This window comes from Salvelinus fontinalis, chromosome 30 (assembly GCF_029448725.1).
Source record: "Salvelinus fontinalis isolate EN_2023a chromosome 30, ASM2944872v1, whole genome shotgun sequence".
Classification (NCBI taxonomy): domain Eukaryota; kingdom Metazoa; phylum Chordata; class Actinopteri; order Salmoniformes; family Salmonidae; genus Salvelinus; species Salvelinus fontinalis.
The window spans coordinates 39,873,647-39,894,198 of NC_074694.1; the positions used below are offsets into that span (position 1 = coordinate 39,873,647).

Genomic DNA, 20,552 nt, shown 5'->3' on the forward strand with positions numbered 1-20,552 from the left:
GTACAAAAACAGTGAGATCTGAGTAGACCCCGTCTATTCTTCATCTATGAACCCTTTGTATTTGTGATGGGAGGCTGATTGAAGGGTAAGTAGTGCATTTTGGAGGATGAATTCTTTATCTGCGAGTAGAAAAACCACAGAAGAATATACTCTGTGATTCCATTATTAGTCTCAGTTCTTTCCCGCTTTCTTTCCTGATAGCTGGATAATTAAACCTCTATAGTATTGTCTTCAATCTTCCATGCCCCACTTACAGCAAAGTCCCATTCCCAGATGAGAACCATTAAAAAGTCTTTTTAGACGTTTGTTTTCAGATCAGTATGACTTCTTTGGTGCTAATTTGTTATTTGTGGAAGTAGAAAGAGTGGTGGTTTGCATGTAAAATCCCATACAAAATAAATCCAATTCATATTCAACAAAAAGTTTTATTCTACTATGCGGTCTATGAATTACAAAAAACCTGAACTGATCTGTAGAGTGCGTTACTTGACATCAGATATAAAGCTCATAGGCTGGAATGTTACAGCGGCACTGTATCTTAAGGCAGTAGTCCCTTGGATGAGATGGGAAGCAACTTGTCAATTACTGCTCTTGTGTTTGACAGAGGCTCTGGGCACTGTAAATTCCACATTAATAGACAGCATGAAAAAAAGCAAAAGCAGGAGAGTAAATCATTTGCATTCAAAAGAAGAACATAAAGTCTTATATATAAAATCTAACTTGAAGGCTTACGAATCAGATCCGGTCAATTTCTTATTCATCAATCTCATATTGTTATGACAAAAGACATTTAAGACTTAAATATCGTTTATCCAGTGGTTCATCACTAGTCATTTAACCGCATATAAATAAAGATTGCAGTAGTCGTGTTAACAGAAATTCATAAAATTTTTGGCCATGAAGACCTATACTTCAAGCACTATATAAAAAGACACATCAGTACCTTCCCCAAATTAGGTTTAGCCTTAAACCTAGCATAAAAACTGGTTTGGTTTCACTTCTAATTAGAGTAAATGTAAACGTTATAGTCTCGTGTGAGACCAAATCAATACTTTCAGGGTAAGGGTCGGACCTGATTGAGCAGCCATTCATAAGTGTACAGCACAACAGACCAATCAAAAGGAACTAAAACCAAGGGGGAAACCTCTTGATAGTGATAATAACGCTGATGTAAACTATCTTGAGCAACAATTCCCATTAGGTGTGCGTCCTGGAGAGCGTATAACTCATCCCTATTGCGTATAATATCTTCTAGACCAATTAAAGCCTGAACCAAGGATGTGAGACTTTCTACAGTCCAACAGGGTCAATGTTACCAATAATGAGTGTATAAACTGCTTGGTCACAGGCAGGGCCCATGAACAAGCAGCGACTGGAATACTGAGTGAGGTAAACACCGCAATTAAACTTTTGGGAGCCGAGGTAGAATTAAAAATCGATGTAAACTCTGATCCAGAGTGAATGAATAAGACAATGGGAGTGTTTTTTTGGTACCAGGGGATAGCTTTGCTCTTGAGGAAGTGGTTGAGCGTGTCTCTTATTTGGAGGTCCTCTGTCAGTCCTCACACTGGGCAGCCATCTGTCTGGGCTGTGGCTGTGTGACTGGTAGGTTCTCGTGGAGGTACTTCAAGGTGCCGTGTTCAGAAAAGTCTGCTGCGGTGTGACCGTCTCCTCTCAGAACCCACTTGGTGGTGAGGAGACCCTCAAGGCCCACGGGGCCCCGGGCATGGATACGAGCTGTACTGATGCCCACCTCAGCACCTAGAGGGAGTGATACAAGGAGTGAGTGAGATAGTTGAACAGGAAGTCAGTGATAGAAATTTCAAAAACGATGCATACCCAATCCGAAGCGGTATCCATCTGCGAATCGTGAACTGGCGTTCCAAAACACACAAGCACTGTCCAGCTGCTGCAGGAACTGCTCCGCTGTGTCCTCTGTAAGAATCATCATCACAGCTACCGTCATTGTCACGGTCATCAGGTATATTTCCTCTATTACACACAATGGATCATTCCATTGATATCGACATATTATACAATCTGTGGCCACTAGATGGTAGAACAAAGAGAGAAAATGCTCTGTCCTCTGCACGGAACCAACTAAAAATCCATCTATAATTCAACCCATCTTAGATATTGTCAGTAAAGTACTCCATCAAAATGTATTATAAAACTTGAGGGGAAAATAACATTCAAGAAGAATATCCATCATATCACTACATATAAATAACAAAGATCCCTTAGCAAAACCTATTTTACATTCAAATCAGTTCTGTCCTCTTCAAAGTAGTCTCATGGGGAGGTTTTACACGAAGCCAAAAAATGCTGTCATTACTTATTAGAGAAAGAGAGGAAGAAAGGGACAAGGGGGGAAAAGAGAGACGGACAGGTCTCTCTTGAAAGCGAGACTTGGTCTCTCTCACCCAGACTAACTTGGGTGAATCAAGTTGAAGACAAAAGAGAAAGAGAGAAACTTCTCACAACTATTACATAGCCAGACAGTCATAGCTACCGTTTTCAGTAACAATGACGTCGGTGTGGGAGCTGCCATATCTGTGGATATGGTCTATAGCCTCCTGCATGCTGTCCACCACCTCGATGCAGCACTCCAGATCCCCGTATTCTGTCCTCAGAGACTTGACCTCCGATGGGCTAAAGGTCAGGTAGGAGGCGAACCTGGGGCCAGCGTGGATCTTCACCTAAAGGGGTCACATTGGGAAGAGGGTCATCATTACATACGGTGATCGGTCAATTAATCAATCAATCAAATCGGGGAGTTTGCTTGGATCTAGGGTTGCAAAGGGAGGGTATATTACCGGTAACTTAAGTTTACCAGTAAACTAGACAGCATTTTCACAACATGACAAAGATAATAAAATAAGATGACTTTAAATCAACAACAAAAAAATAGAATGACAAAGCTGTAAAACATGATCCTAAATATAACCCATCAACTTCGTGAATACCATTGGGGTTTAATATGAGGGTTTCAGCATGGAATATCCTTTATATTTTAACATGCTTTTATTTATTTTACGATGGCAATATGTCTGCTGTAAATGTTTAGACGCCAAACCGTTGGCAGTTGTGAAAAGTCAGTACGGTAGTTGGAAGAGTTGCAGAAATAATTGCAAATGATGTCATTGTTGATGAGATTATTTTTTCATTAATCAGGCTATTTTCTCTTTAACCATATGATCTATCTGCTAGAGACTCTTAGGCAATATGAACACAGTTACACAGATCAAGAACAAAATGAATATTTTATATGAATAGATTTTTCTTAAGTTAAGAGTATAAATTACCAAAGTTTCCATAGATAGACCTGTCATAGCGAATCACAACAAAAGTATTCGTGATACTTGGAAGTTTTTTTGTTATGATTATCATCAATTGGATTGTAAATTGTTAATGTTCATTTTTGTGAATTTGGTTTTAGAAGCATAAACCGTCAACAATGAGACATGAAAAACGCGGTTAATCATCCACCTCAACCCAACCTCAGTGAAAGAAAATAAATATTTGATTTGAAGTTGTAGTCAAATGTAACCAACCATTCCACCAAACAAGCAGCCAGTCGCTCCTTACTGTATCTTATTTAGCCAAGTGATTTGAACCTGTATTTAAGAGGAGATGAAGAGGAGGATAACATCACTTGTTTATGTCAATGTGTCTGTACCTGCGTATTTGAGTGTGTGTGTGGGTGTGTGGTCTTACCCGTTCGGTGCGGAGCATGTCTATGATCTGGTCAAACAGAGTGGTCCTGAGGATATCCCTGTGCATCAACAGTGTTTCCATAGCATTGCAGGCCGCAGGGTAGTCACATTTAGAGTCTCTGACTGGAGAGAGAAAACGTCAATCAATCACTCCTTCTCCTTCATTGGTAGTAAATGAAAATGTGTGTGTGACAGGTGTGTCTGCTTGTATTGTCCCACTGACCGATCTTGATGACCTTGTCGATGGCGGCCTCCGAGTCGACGTAGACGTGGCAGATGCCCTCACTGTGGCCCAGCACTGGGATGCTCTTGGCTGCTCTCTGGATGTTCCTGACCAGCTGAGACGAGCCTCGCGGGATGATCAGGTCTATCATCTTGTCTAGTCTACACAGGTCCTCCACCTCCTCACGGGTACTCACCTGGAAAACGCAAAATAAACCATACTGCATTCTGGGATTTCTTTTTTCTATAGGGGGAATACACTGTGCTACATTGTATTCAATTCTCCGCTGAGTACGTACAGGACAGAAATCACCTTAGGAAAGGAGGAATGAAAGGATTCTTTTGGATGGTGTCTGACTATATTTACTACTGGCAGAGTAACACAGAATTCGCCCATACCTAGTGTTCTACGATTTCGAATACTAGGATTTCAGTATAAAATATGGTATTTAAATATCTTCCATGCCGTTTTTCTTAAATGGAATGTTTTTTTCCAGCTATGATTACCAGCTGTACAGCCTCTTTGACCCCGTGGATGTCCAGTGCTTCCTGGGTCAGCTCATGTAAGACGCGGTTGGTGTTGGCTGCTCCCTTACCCCCCTTTGCCAGCAGAGCATTACCGCTGGCTATGGCTAGAGCTGATACCTACACACAAATGAGAACAATAGCCTTTTATCCACAGAATTGTATAACCACCAGCACGAACACCACCCCATCTTACCAAAAGATGGTCCACGATGTACAAGCACAACTCTCACACACATAGACGAGCCCAAACGCACACACAAACACATTACCTGCGGTAAGCAGTCCGGGCGGGCCTCGAAGATGACCAGCAGTACTCCTATGGGCACAGTGATCTGCTCCAGCTCTAAGTTGTGGGCTACCCTGGTCCTACGCAGCACTCTGCCCACGCTGTCCTGAGAGGCCACGGCTATCTGTCTCAGCCCTATAGCCAGGCTATTCAGCTTGGCCGGGGAAAGGCTCAGACGATTGAGCAGGGCTGACGACAACTGGCCTGATAGGGGGATGGAGAACACAAAGAAATGAGATGTCGTTGAAAACCCCTGACTATCCCTTCAACTACTCAAGCGCTGCTCTTATACACCTTCAAATGCAACAGCACCGTCAAATGATCAACATCCTATCACAGTCACACAACGGGATTTTGGTTAGTAAAACGTCCCTGCGAGTAGGACCTGTTTTGACAAACACCATCGATTCAATCAGAGAGATAAGACGAACGTGACGGGAATAGTCACCCGCATTGGCTGCTAGGTCCATGTCCGTCTTGTTGGCAGCAAGGATCTCCTCCTCCTTCTCAACCAGCAGGTCTGCCAGGTGACAGATGATCGCGCCTCTCTGGGGTGGGAACGATTCACTAAAGATTCAACTAACTGCAGACACACCTGGGATCACGTATACTATATAACTGTGTATGAGTGTCTGACCTGGTCCGGGTGCAGGGCTGCCAGGGTTCTGCCGGAGTTCCGGGCCATCTCAGTCTGCTGCTCCACGGTGGGGCCTGGAGATGGACACGTTACGGCGGATGAGCACAGACAACAGATACAAAACAGCAAATGGGAGCATTGGACATCAGCACGCGTGATCATAATCCTAATCGTCTTCATTAGAAGAACTACAATCACCATGATCCTCACCATTATGCTCATTGTTGTCATAATCATCCTTATTCTAATAACCTTCATCGTCGGTGTCCATCCCAAAGAGATGACCCCAGTAGAACTCACCGGCAGGTTTGACCTCGGAGAAGAAGGTGCCCACTTTCTTGCCCTCCACGATGTCAGTGATCACGTGGCCCGTCACCTTGGGGTGGGTGCCGTTGGCGATGACCACTGACGTGCCCCCCTGTAAGGCCCACAGGGCAGCCTTTACCTGGGGGGTAGTAGAGGTGGGAATACACGTCGGCTATTTGAATTCCCCACTTGTTTCTCCAGTAAGGATTTGGCCCCCAATGGAAAGACTTGCACTGCAGGTCGATGCCAAATATCTCTGACACAGAGTTCCAAAGTCTGTAACTAATTACAAAGACTTTCTTAAAACCTGATTACAGATGTGTAGTCCTCAACTCTTACATGTAGTCCTCAACTCTTACATGTATTGAACGACACTATTCTAACCTACGCGTGTCTTTGTAATTACCTTTGCCTCCATGCCTCCTAAACCCACCCTGGATTTTGCCCCATAGGTGATCGACTGCTGGTCGCCAGGGTAGAAGATGTCAATGAGTTTGGCGTCATCCGATCCAGGAGGGCTGTCGTACAGTCCTACAAGAGATAGGAGGTAACTATGGTTACATGATTGTTTCCTTTGGTGCTAGCCTACCATGGACAAAGATTACCTCCCTGTCCAACCCATCAGTGATTTCCAAATACAACCAGGGTTGTGTTTATTAGGGTACGTAACGGAAGACATTTAAAAAAAGTTCTGACAGAAAACAAAAATGAGTGTTTCCTATTGTACAAGTCCAGGTAGTCACAGACAATTTAAGTCTGTTTTCTTCCATTCAAGGCCTAATGAACACAACCAAAAAGACCTGATGGGTATACCCACGAAGTAGGATAAACAACCAGAAATAACTACTGATTTTTGGTTCATTAAGAAAGCTAAACTTGGATACGTGTTTTCAGTTGAGTCAATAACTCCTTGATCCTACTTTGCAGTATACCCCTCTGTAGTTCCCCTTCTTACAGTAATGCTCCTAAATTACCGTGTATTGTTTTGAGCCAGAGTGCAGGCAGATGGCGCGTTACCTAATGGGTGTTAATGTGTTGCTGTGTGAGCAATCTACCTTCTACGTCAGAGAGAGCGATGAGCAGGTCTGCCTTCATCTCCACAGCCAGGCGTGCAGCCAGACTGTCATTGTCCTTTATACTGATGACCTAACGTGGAGGAAAACACAGCGTCTTAGTCTCACAGAAAGACATTGAAATTGACGGGGTAAAGTAATAGTGTTCAGTCGAAATTGAGGTCAGCGTAAAAGAAAATGTCATTGAAATCCAAGCATTTTATTATAAAGTGAAGCACCGCTAGATTGGCTATCGTTGATATTGGCTTTCCTACTGTGTGGGTTAGCAAAGCTATTGGCATTACAATCTTTAGTTGTTTAGTACTAGTGTGTTTTTCTACACCGGAAAAACTTGCTCATTCCGCCTAAGCTTGCGGAAGGAGAAAAGAAGCATGCGTCTACCTCCAGGAGTGAGACCAGACAGCCACGCTTTTAGGTCCAGTCAGCTAACATATAGAAGGGAATTACCTTCTCCCATCTCCCCAGCACGCACATCCTTTGGGGGGGAAAGGAGGAGTAGCGGGTGGGTAGAGCGAGCCGGTGAGTACCAGCCGTATGGTAGGTTGCTAGCTGCTAACACTACACCGCTATACACACCCCTCGCCCCTGTCCTGCCCTCTCCGGACCCCCCTGTGCTCTGTACCCACGTTTACCCCCTGGAGGTCGCTGTTGGGCTCGGGCGGGGGCACCACGGCATCGTTGGTGTTGATGATTGGCACAATGTTCATGCGGAGCAGCTCCTGCAACGTGCTGTTTAGGTTCTGCCGCTTCTGGTCGTCGTGGAAGTCCAAGTTGGTGACCAGGACCTGGGATTAAATTAGAACAAATCCTGTTTTGATTCCATACAACTTTATTGAGAGGTAATTGTGCAGGGTAACAGTGTGAATTCAAATACATAGAGAAAGTGTGCACACCTGTGCAGTGCATGTGCTGTACTGCGTGAACATGGCCTCATACAGGGCCATAAGGCCACTCTGTCCGGCTGCCGCACAGGCCCGCGCCTCCAGAACTGGTACTGACTGAAACCGACAGATAGATTGAGAGAGAGGAATAATATGAATAGATTTTTTTATAATAAAGTTGATTTCACCATATTTTGGCGCAGTTTGTATAAGACGTGGGCCCGTATCAGCAGTCTCAGAAAGGAGTGCTAATCCTTCCATATAAGCTTATTCATTATGATCGAAAAGGCAAAAACTGATCCTAGATCAGCACTCCTATTCAGAGGCTTTGTGGATAATGGACCCTGGTCTCACCATGTCTTTGAGCTGGTTCTGTCCAGAGTGCAGGGCCTGTCTGACACTCTGGGACAGCAGGATCTCGTGCCTCAGTCTCTGCTTGCCGAAGGCCACCGCCCCGCTGGTGACGATCATCATCTCTCTGCCCTGGTTCTGTAGCATGGCCACCTGCAGCACAACACAAACTATCTTAGTGACCCGCATTTAAAGCCTCTCAAGTAGCCTTGCAACAACGAATAAACTACAGTAAGCAGACAGCTGTTAAAATACAAGCTTTAAACCATGTCTTGAGTGAAGATCCTGTTCTCCCGTCAGCCTTTTTACCTTTAACCTTCCTCACCTGCTCCACAACGGAGGCCAGCCTGCCCAGCGCCAGGCCGCACTCGTCACCCCGGGTTACCACGGCGCTTCCCAGTTTGACCACAATCCTCTTGGCCTGGCGGAGCTCCCCACGATGAGCAAAGGAGTTTCCATTGGCACGCGCCAGGGACACTGAAAGAATACAAGTTACTACCCTGCCTTATGGTGGTGCCAATCTGAAGCACTGGTCGAGCGCTTAATAAAATGTATCCTTATTGCCTCCCTTGGTTAACTTGAGGCAATGTTCATAAACACTGTGCCTAACCAGCATTTGCGCACACACACATCAGTACATCTCCTACCAGTAAGATCGTGTGGTAAGTGTGTGTGTGCCGGGTTCGGTTTTGTTCCATCATTGATTATATAAAGTGTTAGACAAACAGAGCAGCCGGGTCCCCCTCACCCCCCTCCTAAATTCCCTGGTATCCACGGAGATGAAAAACGCAGGGTGTAAACGGCCACATCAGCACGGCAACCAGCAAAGCCATCGCTGACTGCACACATCTCTCCACTAAAGTGCAGTCAACCGTGTGCGTGAGTGAGTGTGAGAGTCAAAGTCTGGGGTAACAGAAACAAAGAGAGAGGATGGCCAGAAAGGGATAGGCCTCCATTATCTTGATGCAATCAATCTTGTTTATCCTGCACCAGGAGGATAAACAAGTATGCACAGGTATGCAAGATGATAGCATTAAACGATTAGAACTTGATCAATTTAGGGAACTAGGCTATCCTTCTTGCTTGAGGGAAGAAACCAAACAAATACATCACTGGCTTGTGGTCCCATATTAAGACTTACATATGCTATGCAGTTATGACATTACTAAAATCTCAAGCTACAGAAACTATTGAAAATCACTGGAATAATAGCCTACTATCTTCTAAATGTATCCTACATAGATATCTATACCGCTCCTCAATGACTGGTGTAGCCTACTGTATGTATGCATGTAGGCCTGTACTATGTGTGTGTGGGTATGTGAATGTATGCATGTTTGCCAGTCCCACTTGCCTTGTGTCAGTGGTTTAGCAAGACGAGGGCAGATGATGGTGCTTTGAGTCCTGGGGCCTAAGGGGAGCCCAGCACACAGAGACAGCCTCTGTAGCAGCATGGTCAACTGACCCGCACTTCCAACAGCTAGAGAGGAGAGAGAATCATTTCATCACTATCAAATCTTCAATGTTCCAAGTTCTCTTTTTTCATTTCTTAAACTTGAAGAATTAAAATCACAGCTCAACATTTAATCGTCACAAAAGGATGACATTTTTATTGTAGGCCATCATTGTAAATAAGAATTTGTTCTTAACTGAGTTGCATAATTAAATAAAAGATTATATCTATATCTATATAGAATGGCATAAGGTCAGTATTTTTGCATTTGGATAAAGAACAGAAAAACTCACAGTAATACTTGCTTATCCTCCAAGTCCTGTTTGTCTGTTATCCAGCCACGTCTATCAAGCCCATCTCGTTTAAAAAAGGACTACTCTCCAACCTTTCTATACCACATTCCATACAGTATAAACAAGGCCTGCCCTCAACCAATAGGAGAGCTGAAGCCAGTCTAAATCACAGAAACTCCTCCCTTTCGTATGCTTTTTTATGTTGGTGATGAAACTATCCCTGCCCCTTGCAGGATCACTTATTATGTGCCCCTTATTGGGGGGAAAAGGCAGAGCAACTCATGTCGGTCTCTTCTCAAGAATGACAGATGATAGTTCAAACAAAACATATCACCCACTCAAAGCTGTCATTGTCAACAACTTGTCACTGAGTAACCCAAGACAGACTGATCTGTATCATGCTCGGGCAGCAGAGGCTCCGGCACCACTACATGGCTGTTCCAGCATAAGCAGCTACCGTTAGCTAGCTAGCTAACGTTACTTACTATACAGGTCAGGTGGCTATGTGTGCGTTCACTCACTCACCACCAGAATTCGTTCAAATTCTTGCAAAACTTCACCCGCCACAACACACGCACACTTTACAGTACGCGCGCAGTGATTTAGTTCATTGAAATTACAGGTGTTTTCGGTTCTCTTCTCTTTCAGGCCGGTGAGAGGGAAAACATTACAGTTGGGGGGGAGGCATTGGGAACGAGTAGCTGGGCGTAAACGGAAGTTACAGAGCCATACACCTAGCGCAGTGATTGGTCAGAAATCAGCTGTAGGTAAAGACTGGGCACGTTCCAGGTTATCTTAATTTTAACCCCCCCCCCCCCCCCCCCACGTTTTAATTTTTACCCTAGCACTACACAGCTGTTTCAATTAACCAACTCATCATCAAGCTTTGATTATTTGATAAAAATCAAATTGTATTAACCACATGCGCCGAATACAACAGGTAGACCTTACAGTGAAAATCTTAGTTACAAGCCACTAACTAACAATGCAGTTAAAAAGAAAAGAAAGAAATAAAAGTAACAAGTAGTTAAAGAGCAACAGTAAAATAACAATAGCGAGACTATATACAGGGGGTACCGGTACAGAGTCAATGTGCAGGGGCACCGGTTGGTTGAGGTAATTGAGGTAATATGTACATGTAGGTAGAAATATTAAAGTGACTATGCATAGATAATAAAAGAGAGTAGCAGCGGTGTAAAAGAGGGGGGACAATGCAAATAGTCTGGGTAGCCATTTCCTTAGATGTTCAGGAGTCTTATGGCTTGGGGGTAGAAGCTGTTTAGAAGCCTCTTGGACCTAGACTTGGCGCTCCGGTAATGCTTGTCGTGGTGTAGCAGAGAGAACAGTCTATGACTTGGGTGACTGGAGTCTGACAATTTTTAGGGCCTTCCTCTGAGACCGCCTGGTATAGAGGTCCTGGATGGCAAGGAAGCTTGGCCCCGGTGATGTATTGGGCTGTACGCACTACCCTCTGTAGTGCCATGCGGTTGGAGGCTGAACAGTTGCCATACGAAGCAGTGATGCAACCAGTGCTCTCGATGGTGCAGATGTTGAACCTTTTGAGGATCTGAGGACCCATGCCAAATCTTTTCAGTCTCCTGAGGGGGAATAGGTTTTGTCGTGCCCTCTTCACGACTGTCTTGGTGTGCTTGGACTATGTTAGTTTGTTGGTGATGTGGACACCAAGGAAATTGAAGCTCTCAACCTGCTCCACTACAGCCCCATCGATGAGAATGGGGGTGTGCCTGGTCCTCCTTTTCCTGTAGTCCACAATCATCTTCTTTGTCTTGATAACGTTGAGGGAGATGTTATCCTGGCACCACACGGCGGCAGGTCTCTGACCTCCTCCCTATAGGCTGTCTCGTCATTGTCGGTGATCAGGCCAACAACTGTTGTGTCATCAGCAAACTTAATGATGGTGTTGGAGTCGTGCCTGGCCATGCAGTCATGAGTGAACAGGGAGTACAGGAAGAGACTGAGCACGCACCTCTGAGGGGCCTCTGTGTTGAGGATCAGCGTGCAGATGTGTTATTACCTACCCTTACCACCTGGGGGCAGCCTGTCAGGAGGTCCAGGATCCAGTTGCAGAGGGAGGTGTTTAGTCCCAGGGTCCTTAGCTTATTGATGAGCTTTGAGGGCACTATGGTGTTGAATGCTGAGCTGTAGTCAATGAACAGCATTCTCACATAGGTGTTCCTTTTGTCCAGGTGGGAAAGGGCAGTGTGGAGTGCAATAGAGATTGCATCATCTGTGGATCTGTTAGGGCGGTATGCAGATTGAAGTGAGTCTAGGGTTTCTGGGATAACGGTGTTGATGTGAGCCATGACCAGCCTTTCAAAGCACATCATGGTTACACAAGTGAGTGCTACGGATCGGTAGTCATTTAGGCAGGTTACCTTTGTATTCTTGGGCACAGGGACTATGGTGGCCTGCTTAAAACATGTTGGTATTATAGACTCGGACAGGGAGAGGTTGAAAATGCCAGTGAAGACACTTGCCAATTGGTCAGTGCATACTCACAGTACACTTCCTGGTAATCTGTCTTGCCCTGTGGCCTTGTGAATTCTGACCTGTTTAAAGGTCTCACATCGGCTGCGGAGAGCGTGATCACACAGTCGTCTGGAACAGCTGGTGCTCTCATGCATGTTTCAGTGTTTTTTGCCTCGAAGCGAGCATAGAAGTAGTTTAGCTCGTATGGTAGGCTCGTGTCACTAGGCAGCTCTCGGCTGTGTTTCCCTTTGTAGTCTGTAATGGTTTACAAGCCCTGCCACATCCGACGAGCGTTGGAGCCGGTGTATTGCGATTCGATCTTAGTCCTGTATTGACATTTTTCCTGTTTGATGGTTGGTCGGCGTGCATAGCGGGATTTCTTATAAGCATTCGGGTTAGAGTCCCGCTCCTTGAAAGTGGCAGCGCTAGCATTTAGCTCAGTGCGGACGTTGCCTGTAATCCATGGCTTCTGGTTGGGGTGTGTACGTACGATCACTGTGGGGACGATGTCCTCGATGCACTTATTGATGAAGCCAATGGTGTACTCCTCAATGCCATAGGAAGAATCCCGGAACATATTCCAGTCTGTGCTAGCAAAACAGTCCTGTATCTTGGCATCTGCTTCATCTGACCACTTTTTTATTGACCGAGTCATTGGTGCTTCCTGCTTTAATTTTTGCTTGTAAGCAAAAATCAGGAGGATAGAATTATGGTCAGATTTGCCAAATGGAGGGTGAGGGCGAGGGAGAGCTATGTACGTGTCTCTGTGTGTGGAGTAAAGGTGGTCTTGAGTTGTTTTCCCCTCTGGTTGCACATTTAACATGCTGATAGACACTTGGTAAAAGAGATATGTTTCCCTGCAGTCCCCTGCAGTAGGAGCACCGCCTCTGGATGAGCATTTACCTGTTTGCTTATTGCAAAATAAAGCTCATTGAGTGCAGTCTTAGTGCCAGTATCGGTCTGTGTTGTTATGTACACAGCTACGAAAAATACAGATGAAAACTCTAGGTAGATAGTGTGATCTACAGCTTATCATGAGATACTCTACCTAGGGTGAGAAAAACCTCGACCTCCTTAGATATCGTGCACCAGCTGTTGTTTACATATATGCATAGTCTGCCACCCCTTGTCTTACCAGATACAGCAATACAGCGTATAACCAGCCAGCTGTATGTTGATAATGTCTTCGTTCAGCCATGACTCCATAAAGCATAAGATATTACAGTTTTAATGTCCCGTTGGTAGTTTAATCTTCCTCGTAGGTCGTACATTTTATTTTCCAATGATTGCACGTTAGCTAGAAGAATTGAAGGCAGTGGGAGTTTATTCGATCTCCTACAAATTCTCAGAAGGCAGAGACCTCTGTCCTCTTTTTCCTCCGTCATCTCTTCACGCAAATGAAGGATATTTGGGCCTGTCCCCGGGAAAGCAGTAAAGCTTCTGCCAGTTCATGGTGAGTAATCGCTGTTTTGATGTCCAGAAGTTCTTCTTTGTCATAAGAGACGGTAGCAGCAACATTATATACAAAATAAATAAAAAAATAAGTTACGAACATAAAAACCTAATCGGTTAGGAGCATGTAAAACGTCAACCAACGTCTCTGGCGTGTCCAGGGTGGAATCAGCTGTGCATTGCTAGGGCAAAAACCAAAGGTTGCACTCAGGGAGTGGCCCAGGACCGAGTTTGGGCAATCCTGAACTATTGACAAAGATATTTAGCAATCATTTATTTTATTGATGTTCCTGAGAAGTCAGTTCTCCATTGTTGAGAGAGCTGATCATTATGTGCAGCGCGCCTGATGTAAAGACGTCCCTGGAACAGACCCTTTGTCATAAGGTGCGAATATCATGTGATAACCGTTGTTGGGAAAAAGAAATCTGAAATCACTCCAGATCGCAAAATACTCCAGCGTCGCTTCGAATGAAAGATCATTTAACCAGTTTGAGCTTTTACATCGCACACTAATGAAGGTAAATAACACATGTAATTAATTTTGTCTGGCGTTACGCCTAACCCATTTTATTTTATGCTTATTAACTTGCTATGCTAGCTAGCTAGCTAAATTAGCTAGCGACAACTGTCAGCTCTGTCATTCATTGTTTTGATCAACTAATAACGATGGACTTGTTTTCTTGCCTCTATCTTTAGACTATATGAAGACTATGCATTGCAGTTCCCAACTTGAATAACACATCTGACGATATTCCCTCATCTACCCCTCTTGCTCTTCCCAGATTCTCTGAACACAATGGTACGAGATTCTTTGGATCAATAGATTTTAAAGTTTGGTTTAGACGAAATTAAAATAATTGTAACCAGCTTACTTGTTTACTAGTTAACTAAATTAGCTACATTACTTTGAAATGAGATGAATGTGCTGAAAATCCACTGATAATATTCAAGCTATATAATTTTTCTGGTATGTGATAGTAGGTCCCCACACCCCTTCAATGGTCCCCTATGGTCATTTCCCCCCATCCCGTCAAGTCTTTACTCTGCCTCCACCCCAATAGCCATTTATTTATTCTCCATTGCCACAGTTATGTATATAGTGTTATTTATATAGTTTTATTGTCATTGTGTTTCCCTTAGTCATGTTGGAGCTCGAAGCCTAGTCAAATTTCCAACAACTGTTTACAGACAGATTATTTCACTTATAAGTCACTGTATCACAATTCCAGTGGGACAGAAGTTTACATACACTAAGTTGACTGTGCCTTTAAACAGCTTGGAAAATTCCAGAAAATGATGTCATGGCTTTAGAAGCTTCTGATAGGCTAATTGACATCATTTGAGTCAATTGGACATGTACCTGTGGATATATTTCAAGGCCTACCTTCAAACTCAGTGCCTCGTTGCTTGACATCATGGGAAAATCAAAAGAAATCAGCCAAGACCCCAGAAAAAAAATTGGAGTCCTCAACAAGTCTGGTTCATCCTTGGGAGCAATTTCCAAACACCTGAAGGTACCACATTCATCTGTACAAACAATAGTACGCAAGTATAAACACGATGAGACCACGCAGCTGTCATACTGTTCAGGAAGGAGATGGGTTCTGTCTCCTAGAGATAAATGTACTGTGGTGCGAAAAGTGCAAATCAATCCCAGAACAACAACAAAGGACCTTGTGAAGATGCTGGAGGAAACAGGTACAAAAGTATCTATATCCACAGTAAAACGAGTCCTATATCGACATAACCTGAAAGGTCGCTCAGCAAGGAAGAAGCCACTGCTCCAAAATCTCCATAAAAATGCCCATCTACCGTTTGCAACTGCACATGGGGACAAAGATCGTCATTTTGGAGAAATGTCCTCTGGTCTGATGAATCAAAAATAGAACTGTTTGGCCATAATGATCATCGTTATGTTTGGAGGAAAAAGTGGGGTGCTTGCAAGCTGAAGAACACCATCCCAACCTTGAAGCACAGGGGTGGCAGCATCATGTTGTTGGGGTGCTTTGCTGCAGGAGGGACTGGTGCACTTCACAAAATAGATGGCTTTATGAGGAAGGAAAATTAAGTGGATATATTGAAGCAACATCAAGACATCATTCAGGAAGATTAAAACTTGATCACAAATGGGTCTTCCAAATGGACAATGACCCCAAGCGTACTTCCAAAGTTGTGGCAAAATGGCTTAAGGACAACAAAGTGAAGGTATTGGAGTGGCCATCACAAAGCCCTGACCTCAATCACATAGAACATTTGTGGGCAGAACTGAAAAAGTGTGTGCGAGCAAAGAGGCATACAAACCTGAGTCAGGTACACCAGCTCTGTCAGGAGGAATGGGCCAAAATTCACCCAACTTATTGTGGGAAGCATGTGGAAGGCTACCCAAAACGTTTGACCCAAGTTAAACAATTTAAAGGCAATTCTACCAAATACTAATTGAGTGTATGTAAACTTCTGACTAACTTTTAATGTGATGAAAGAAATAAAAGCTGAAATAAATAATTCTCTCCACTATTATTCTGACATTTCACATTCTTAAAATAAAGTGGTGATCCTAACTGACGTAAGACATGGAATTTGTACATGGATTAAATGTCAGGAATTGTGAAACTGAGTTTAAATGTATTTGGCTAAGGTGTATGTAAACTTCTGACTTCAACTGTACATGTGACTATTAAACACTCTGAATCAGGGTGAAGTAGGCCATTTCAGGTTAATACATCCACAGATAACAAACTAGATATGAATGTTTTGTGTCATGTAGATTTAAAGACCTAGATTGGAGAGTACATTTTCAGTGCGATGCAGTATGTATAAATATTTGCTTTGAAAGTACGTGAACCACAGAGCAAATGTATGGAGTTATGAACAGATTTCTGCATTCCTAGACTGGGCAAACTCATCTACTGTATCTAGGCCTACTGCTGAAACAATAGTTCACCATGTGCACAGCGTTATTCATCACCAACACCTATTGACGTAGCAGAATAAGTAAATTATACACCCGTGTGAGGATGATGGCACATCCTCACCTAAAGACTCATACATTTCTCATTGTGTTTGTTTATTTGTTATACGGCCAGCAGTGATGGAGAGCATTTGTTTGCTACATTTTATGCTCTTAACTTTTTGAACTTATCCCTGTTTTAGCCTTTTAGGTCAATGCCTGATTTTTAACCTGTCATTTGTATTTTTCTATATTTATTCAAATTCAACATTTTTGGAGTTAATTAAACTGTACCTGGCTCTACCTGTGCAGATAGGGGTGGTGTGTCTGGCCCTCCTAGGCCTAACCTCAGCCCTGATTTGTCCCGATGGTGGGATGTGTGACGACGGCAACACCTGCTGCAAGACCCCCAGCGGTGGATATGGCTGCTGTCCATTACCAAATGTAAGTGATTAGTCCCCAGTCGTCTAAATTTGTATCTGAGTGATTGCTTGGTTAAATGAGGTATGCAGGACAGAGTGTCGGTCCAGCTGACCCTGCTTTGAACTGGTAGTGTGAAAATGCTTATTCAGCACCATAGTGTGAAAGAACAAAGCTAATTTTATGGCCCATAGCCCAGCAACACCATCATCAGCAACACAGTGTTTTGATGGTATTGCTAATTCTGTGGGGGTTCTGTTCACTTGAACGTTGTAACATAGTTATAGAATGGACTGTTTTACTGCCAACTCATGACTTTTTCAAAGATCACACTGTCTTAAAACCCGTCTACAGGCTGAGTGCTGTTCCGACCACCTGCATTGCTGCTATGAGGGGACAGTGTGTGACTTAGTCCACTCCAAGTGCCTCAATAAAACCGTCTCTCTGCCGTGGGTCAGAAGAGTCCCCGCACAACACATCATCAGCCCTCTGGTAAAGAGAATGCAACGTTATTCTCCGTATCTCTGTATATTATAAACTATAGTGTCTGTTTTGTTTAATATAGATTATATGTCTTAATGATTCTTTTAAGCCTTTTCAACAATGTTATTTAACTCTAGTTGCGTGAATGGGATGTATGTGTCAACCCAACCCTCGTTGGTACGCATTTGCCTGTCACTCCATTTAGATGGTGGAGGGAGTGAGGGCAGTCATTTGTCCCGACGGTGAGTCGGAGTGTCCGGACGACACCACCTGCTGTCAACTCCCAGAAGGCTCCTGGGGCTGCTGTCCGCTGGCCAAGGTATGTTACACACTTATTGTCCATTATTCCTTATCTGGAAGTCCTCTTGAGGGCAATTTTGACAGTCTTAAATTGCAGAGATGTTTTATAGGTGATGTGAATTGTATTATTCACATCACCTACAGACATCTCTGCAATTTAAGACTGTCAAAGGTTTGCATATTTTAGCGTTGTCAAAATGAGAAACTTTGCGTTTAACTGTTGCCTCGGGTCTCTTGCCTATGGTTGTACAACGTTCACCCGGAACCACCACTGTAATGTGCTGCAAAGATCTTTCCGATGATTCTGCAACTGTCGACAATGCACACTGAAATACCCCAGCGACCCTTTGGAGAGGATTGATTCATTCTCTCAAGTCCCTCTAAGTCTTCTTGAGCGTCATAAATAACATGTTAAGTTTCAATGCCCCCTTATGCTTGGCTTCACCTATTAACAGAGCATACATTTGCGTAGAAAGTGACCTGACCTGACTACTAGGCAACAGATGAAACATAGTTAATGACGTGAGTCACCGTGACCGCCGGAGGTGTTTTTCACTAAAGTGGAATCAAGGGGTTAATGAGTTAGCTACATTCAGTTAATATAGAATACGTTTGACTTTTTCTGCAGTACTTGCAAAAGTGGGCTCGCTTTGTGAAATTCTCGCTCTGTCTCAGAATTGTTATTGTAAATATGTGATTGTAATGCTTAACACTTCAAGGGGGCAAAATGCTACTTACTGTATTATTACGGTATTAATCATTTGAAACTGCTTACCCTGTCCCAGGTGGCAAATGTAGTTGGTTTGGGTATGCATATGCAGTGCTGTGGCAAATATCAGAAAGAACTGTTCATTTACTTTTATTACAAGCTTCAGCAAGGGAGACTCACTCCAGACACATCTAAAGTAGGACTGCATAAACCTTTGTTCATACACTACAGTTATAGGGAGTGTCTATCTCTTGCAGAAACTGTTTGCGTTCCCACAGCACCTGCTCTCAGTCAAACACACAATATTCTGGGCCTTCTGCCAATTACCCTCCCTACATCATGTTATCGCTTGGTTCCTCTGATAGTTCTGCAAAGCTGGTTACCCTCAAGTTACCGATCATAGGCATTTTACTATTCAGCAAAAGTTCATTTATGGTTCAGATTTGAGAATTAGCATAAATATCTGATTTACCATAAGCATAGAGTAAATATTCCTCAACAGATGGGCAGTAGGCCTATTTCTGTCATGTATTTCAATTACTTTTTGAGTATATATATTTTTTGGACATTTGTATTTGAAGGTGTTGGAATAAGTCACCATGTAATTTGTAACACGATACTTCAGAGAATGGTACTTTGTATTTTTTAAGTACTCTACGTTTTATAGCAATTCACAATTTTGTGGTCCCATGTCACCCACATTTTCTGCATTGGAATCAGAAAGAGGGGTGAAAGTAAGCCGGTACTGTCCGGTACGTAATAGTGGGGGTACGCCGTACCGGTTTATTTTATTTATTTTACTAGGCAAGCCCATTAAGAACAAATTCTTATTTATAATGACTGCCTACCAAAATACCTCTTATGGGGGCTGGGATTAAAACATTTAATATAGGACAAAACACGCATCACGACAAGAGAGCATGGTAGCAACACCACATGACAACGACGTGGTAGCAACACAAAACATGGATCAAACATTATGGGGCACAGATAAGCGCACAAAGGGCAAGAAAGTAGAGCCAACAATATGTCACGCGAGCAGCAACAACTGAGTAAGTGTCCGTGATTGAGTCTTTGAATGAAGAGATTGAGATAGAACTGTCCAGTTGAGGTTTTTTTTGCAGCTCGTTCCAGTCGCTAGCTGCAGCGAACTCAAAAGAGGAGACACAGGGACGTGTGTGCTTTGGGGACCTTTAACAGAATGTGACTGGCAGAATGGGTGTTGTATGCGGAGGATGAGGGCTGCCATAGATATCTCAGATAGAGGGGAGTGAGGCCTAAGAGGGTTTTATAAATAAGCATCAACCAGTGGGTTTTGCTACAGGTATACAGAGATGACCAGTTTACAGAGGAGTATAAAGTGCAGTGATGTGTTCTATAAGGAGCATTGGTGGCAAATCTGATGGCCGAATGGTAAAGAGCATCTAGCCGCTCGAATGCACCTGGTGATCTATAAATTACATCTCCGTAATCTAGCATGGGTAGGATGGTCATCTGAATCAGGGTTAGTTTGGCAGCTGAGGTGAAAGAGGAACGATTACTATAGAGGAAACCAAGTCTAGATTTAACTTTAGCCTGCAGCTTTGATATGTGCTGAGAGAAGGACAGTACCGTCTAGCCATACTACCAAGTACTTGTATGAGGACTACCTCAAGCTCCAAACCCTCAGAGATAGCATTTAGTGTTTAACACACAATCCGGGGAGGGGCAAGCTGATTATAAGACTGTATCATCTGTGTATAAATGGATGAAAGCTTCCTAATGCCTGAGCTGTGTTGATGTAAATTGAGAAGAGCTATACACTGCACTCTGACTCTTTGAGTGGTAGTTAGCAAACCAGACGCAAAGACCCCTCAGAGACACCAATACTCCTTAGCCTGCCCGCAAGAATGGAATGGTCTACCGTATCAAAAGCTTTGGCCAAGTCAATAAAAATAACAGCACAACATTGCTTAGAATCAAGGTTGCAGTGACACCTCCAAAACGTGAGCGGAAACCAGATTGC

General features: G+C 43.6%; 2 protein-coding genes and 1 non-coding gene across 9 annotated transcripts in view; 1 reads left to right on the forward strand and 2 right to left on the reverse strand.

Moving 5' to 3' along the window:
- Positions 1 to 405: 405 nt before the first annotated feature.
- Positions 406 to 10,444, reverse strand: LOC129829203 (delta-1-pyrroline-5-carboxylate synthase-like). Of its 6 annotated transcripts, none has more exons than XM_055890847.1 (18): positions 10,272 to 10,444; positions 9,355 to 9,480; positions 8,326 to 8,477; positions 8,004 to 8,153; positions 7,662 to 7,766; positions 7,395 to 7,553; positions 6,751 to 6,841; positions 6,102 to 6,226; positions 5,690 to 5,834; positions 5,390 to 5,463; positions 5,201 to 5,300; positions 4,736 to 4,956; positions 4,446 to 4,583; positions 3,940 to 4,135; positions 3,718 to 3,839; positions 2,513 to 2,699; positions 1,840 to 1,935; positions 406 to 1,761 (listed from the first exon to the last, which is right to left on the reverse strand). In XM_055890847.1, the coding sequence occupies exons 2-18, from the start codon at positions 9,452 to 9,454 to the stop codon at positions 1,556 to 1,558; spliced, it is 2,367 nt and encodes a 788-aa protein (XP_055746822.1). In that variant the 5' UTR covers positions 9,455 to 9,480; positions 10,272 to 10,444; the 3' UTR covers positions 406 to 1,555. The 6 variants fall into 6 exon arrangements, with proteins under 6 accessions (XP_055746822.1, XP_055746823.1, XP_055746821.1 ...); XM_055890848.1 differs by having other exon boundaries at positions 7,401 to 7,553; positions 9,747 to 10,444; XM_055890846.1 differs by having other exon boundaries at positions 9,747 to 10,444.
- On the reverse strand, positions 4,207 to 4,337 carry LOC129829273 (small nucleolar RNA SNORA15). Its single transcript, XR_008755362.1, has one exon. It is a non-coding gene; the product is annotated as a small nucleolar RNA SNORA15 (small nucleolar RNA).
- Positions 10,445 to 14,044: 3,600 nt separating the features above from the next.
- The window catches only part of LOC129829204 (progranulin-like), a 29,305-nt gene continuing 22,797 nt past the window's right edge, over positions 14,045 to 20,552 (forward strand). Inside the window, exons 1-5 of one of the 2 annotated variants that reach the window (XM_055890853.1) lie at positions 14,045 to 14,206; positions 14,385 to 14,487; positions 16,948 to 17,079; positions 17,410 to 17,547; positions 17,744 to 17,857. In XM_055890853.1, coding sequence (XP_055746828.1) covers positions 14,485 to 14,487; positions 16,948 to 17,079; positions 17,410 to 17,547; positions 17,744 to 17,857 — 387 coding nt within the window. In that variant the 5' untranslated portion in view covers positions 14,045 to 14,206; positions 14,385 to 14,484. The remainder of the gene's footprint in view (positions 14,207 to 14,384; positions 14,488 to 16,947; positions 17,080 to 17,409; positions 17,548 to 17,743; positions 17,858 to 20,552) is intronic. The other variant, XM_055890854.1, reaches the window with a different exon arrangement.

Coding starts and splice junctions, on each gene's coding strand:
- LOC129829203 (XM_055890847.1), bottom strand. CDS start 9,454: ATGCTGCTACAGAGGCTGTCTCTGTGTGCTGGGCTCCCCTTAGGCCCC. Junction 8,154..8,325: donor TGGCCTCCGTTGTGGAGCAG/GTGAGGAAGGTT, acceptor GTTGTGCTGCAG/GTGGCCATGCTACAGAACCA. Junction 6,227..6,750: donor CGCTCTCTCTGACGTAGAAG/GTAGATTGCTCA, acceptor TATCTCTTGTAG/GACTGTACGACAGCCCTCCT.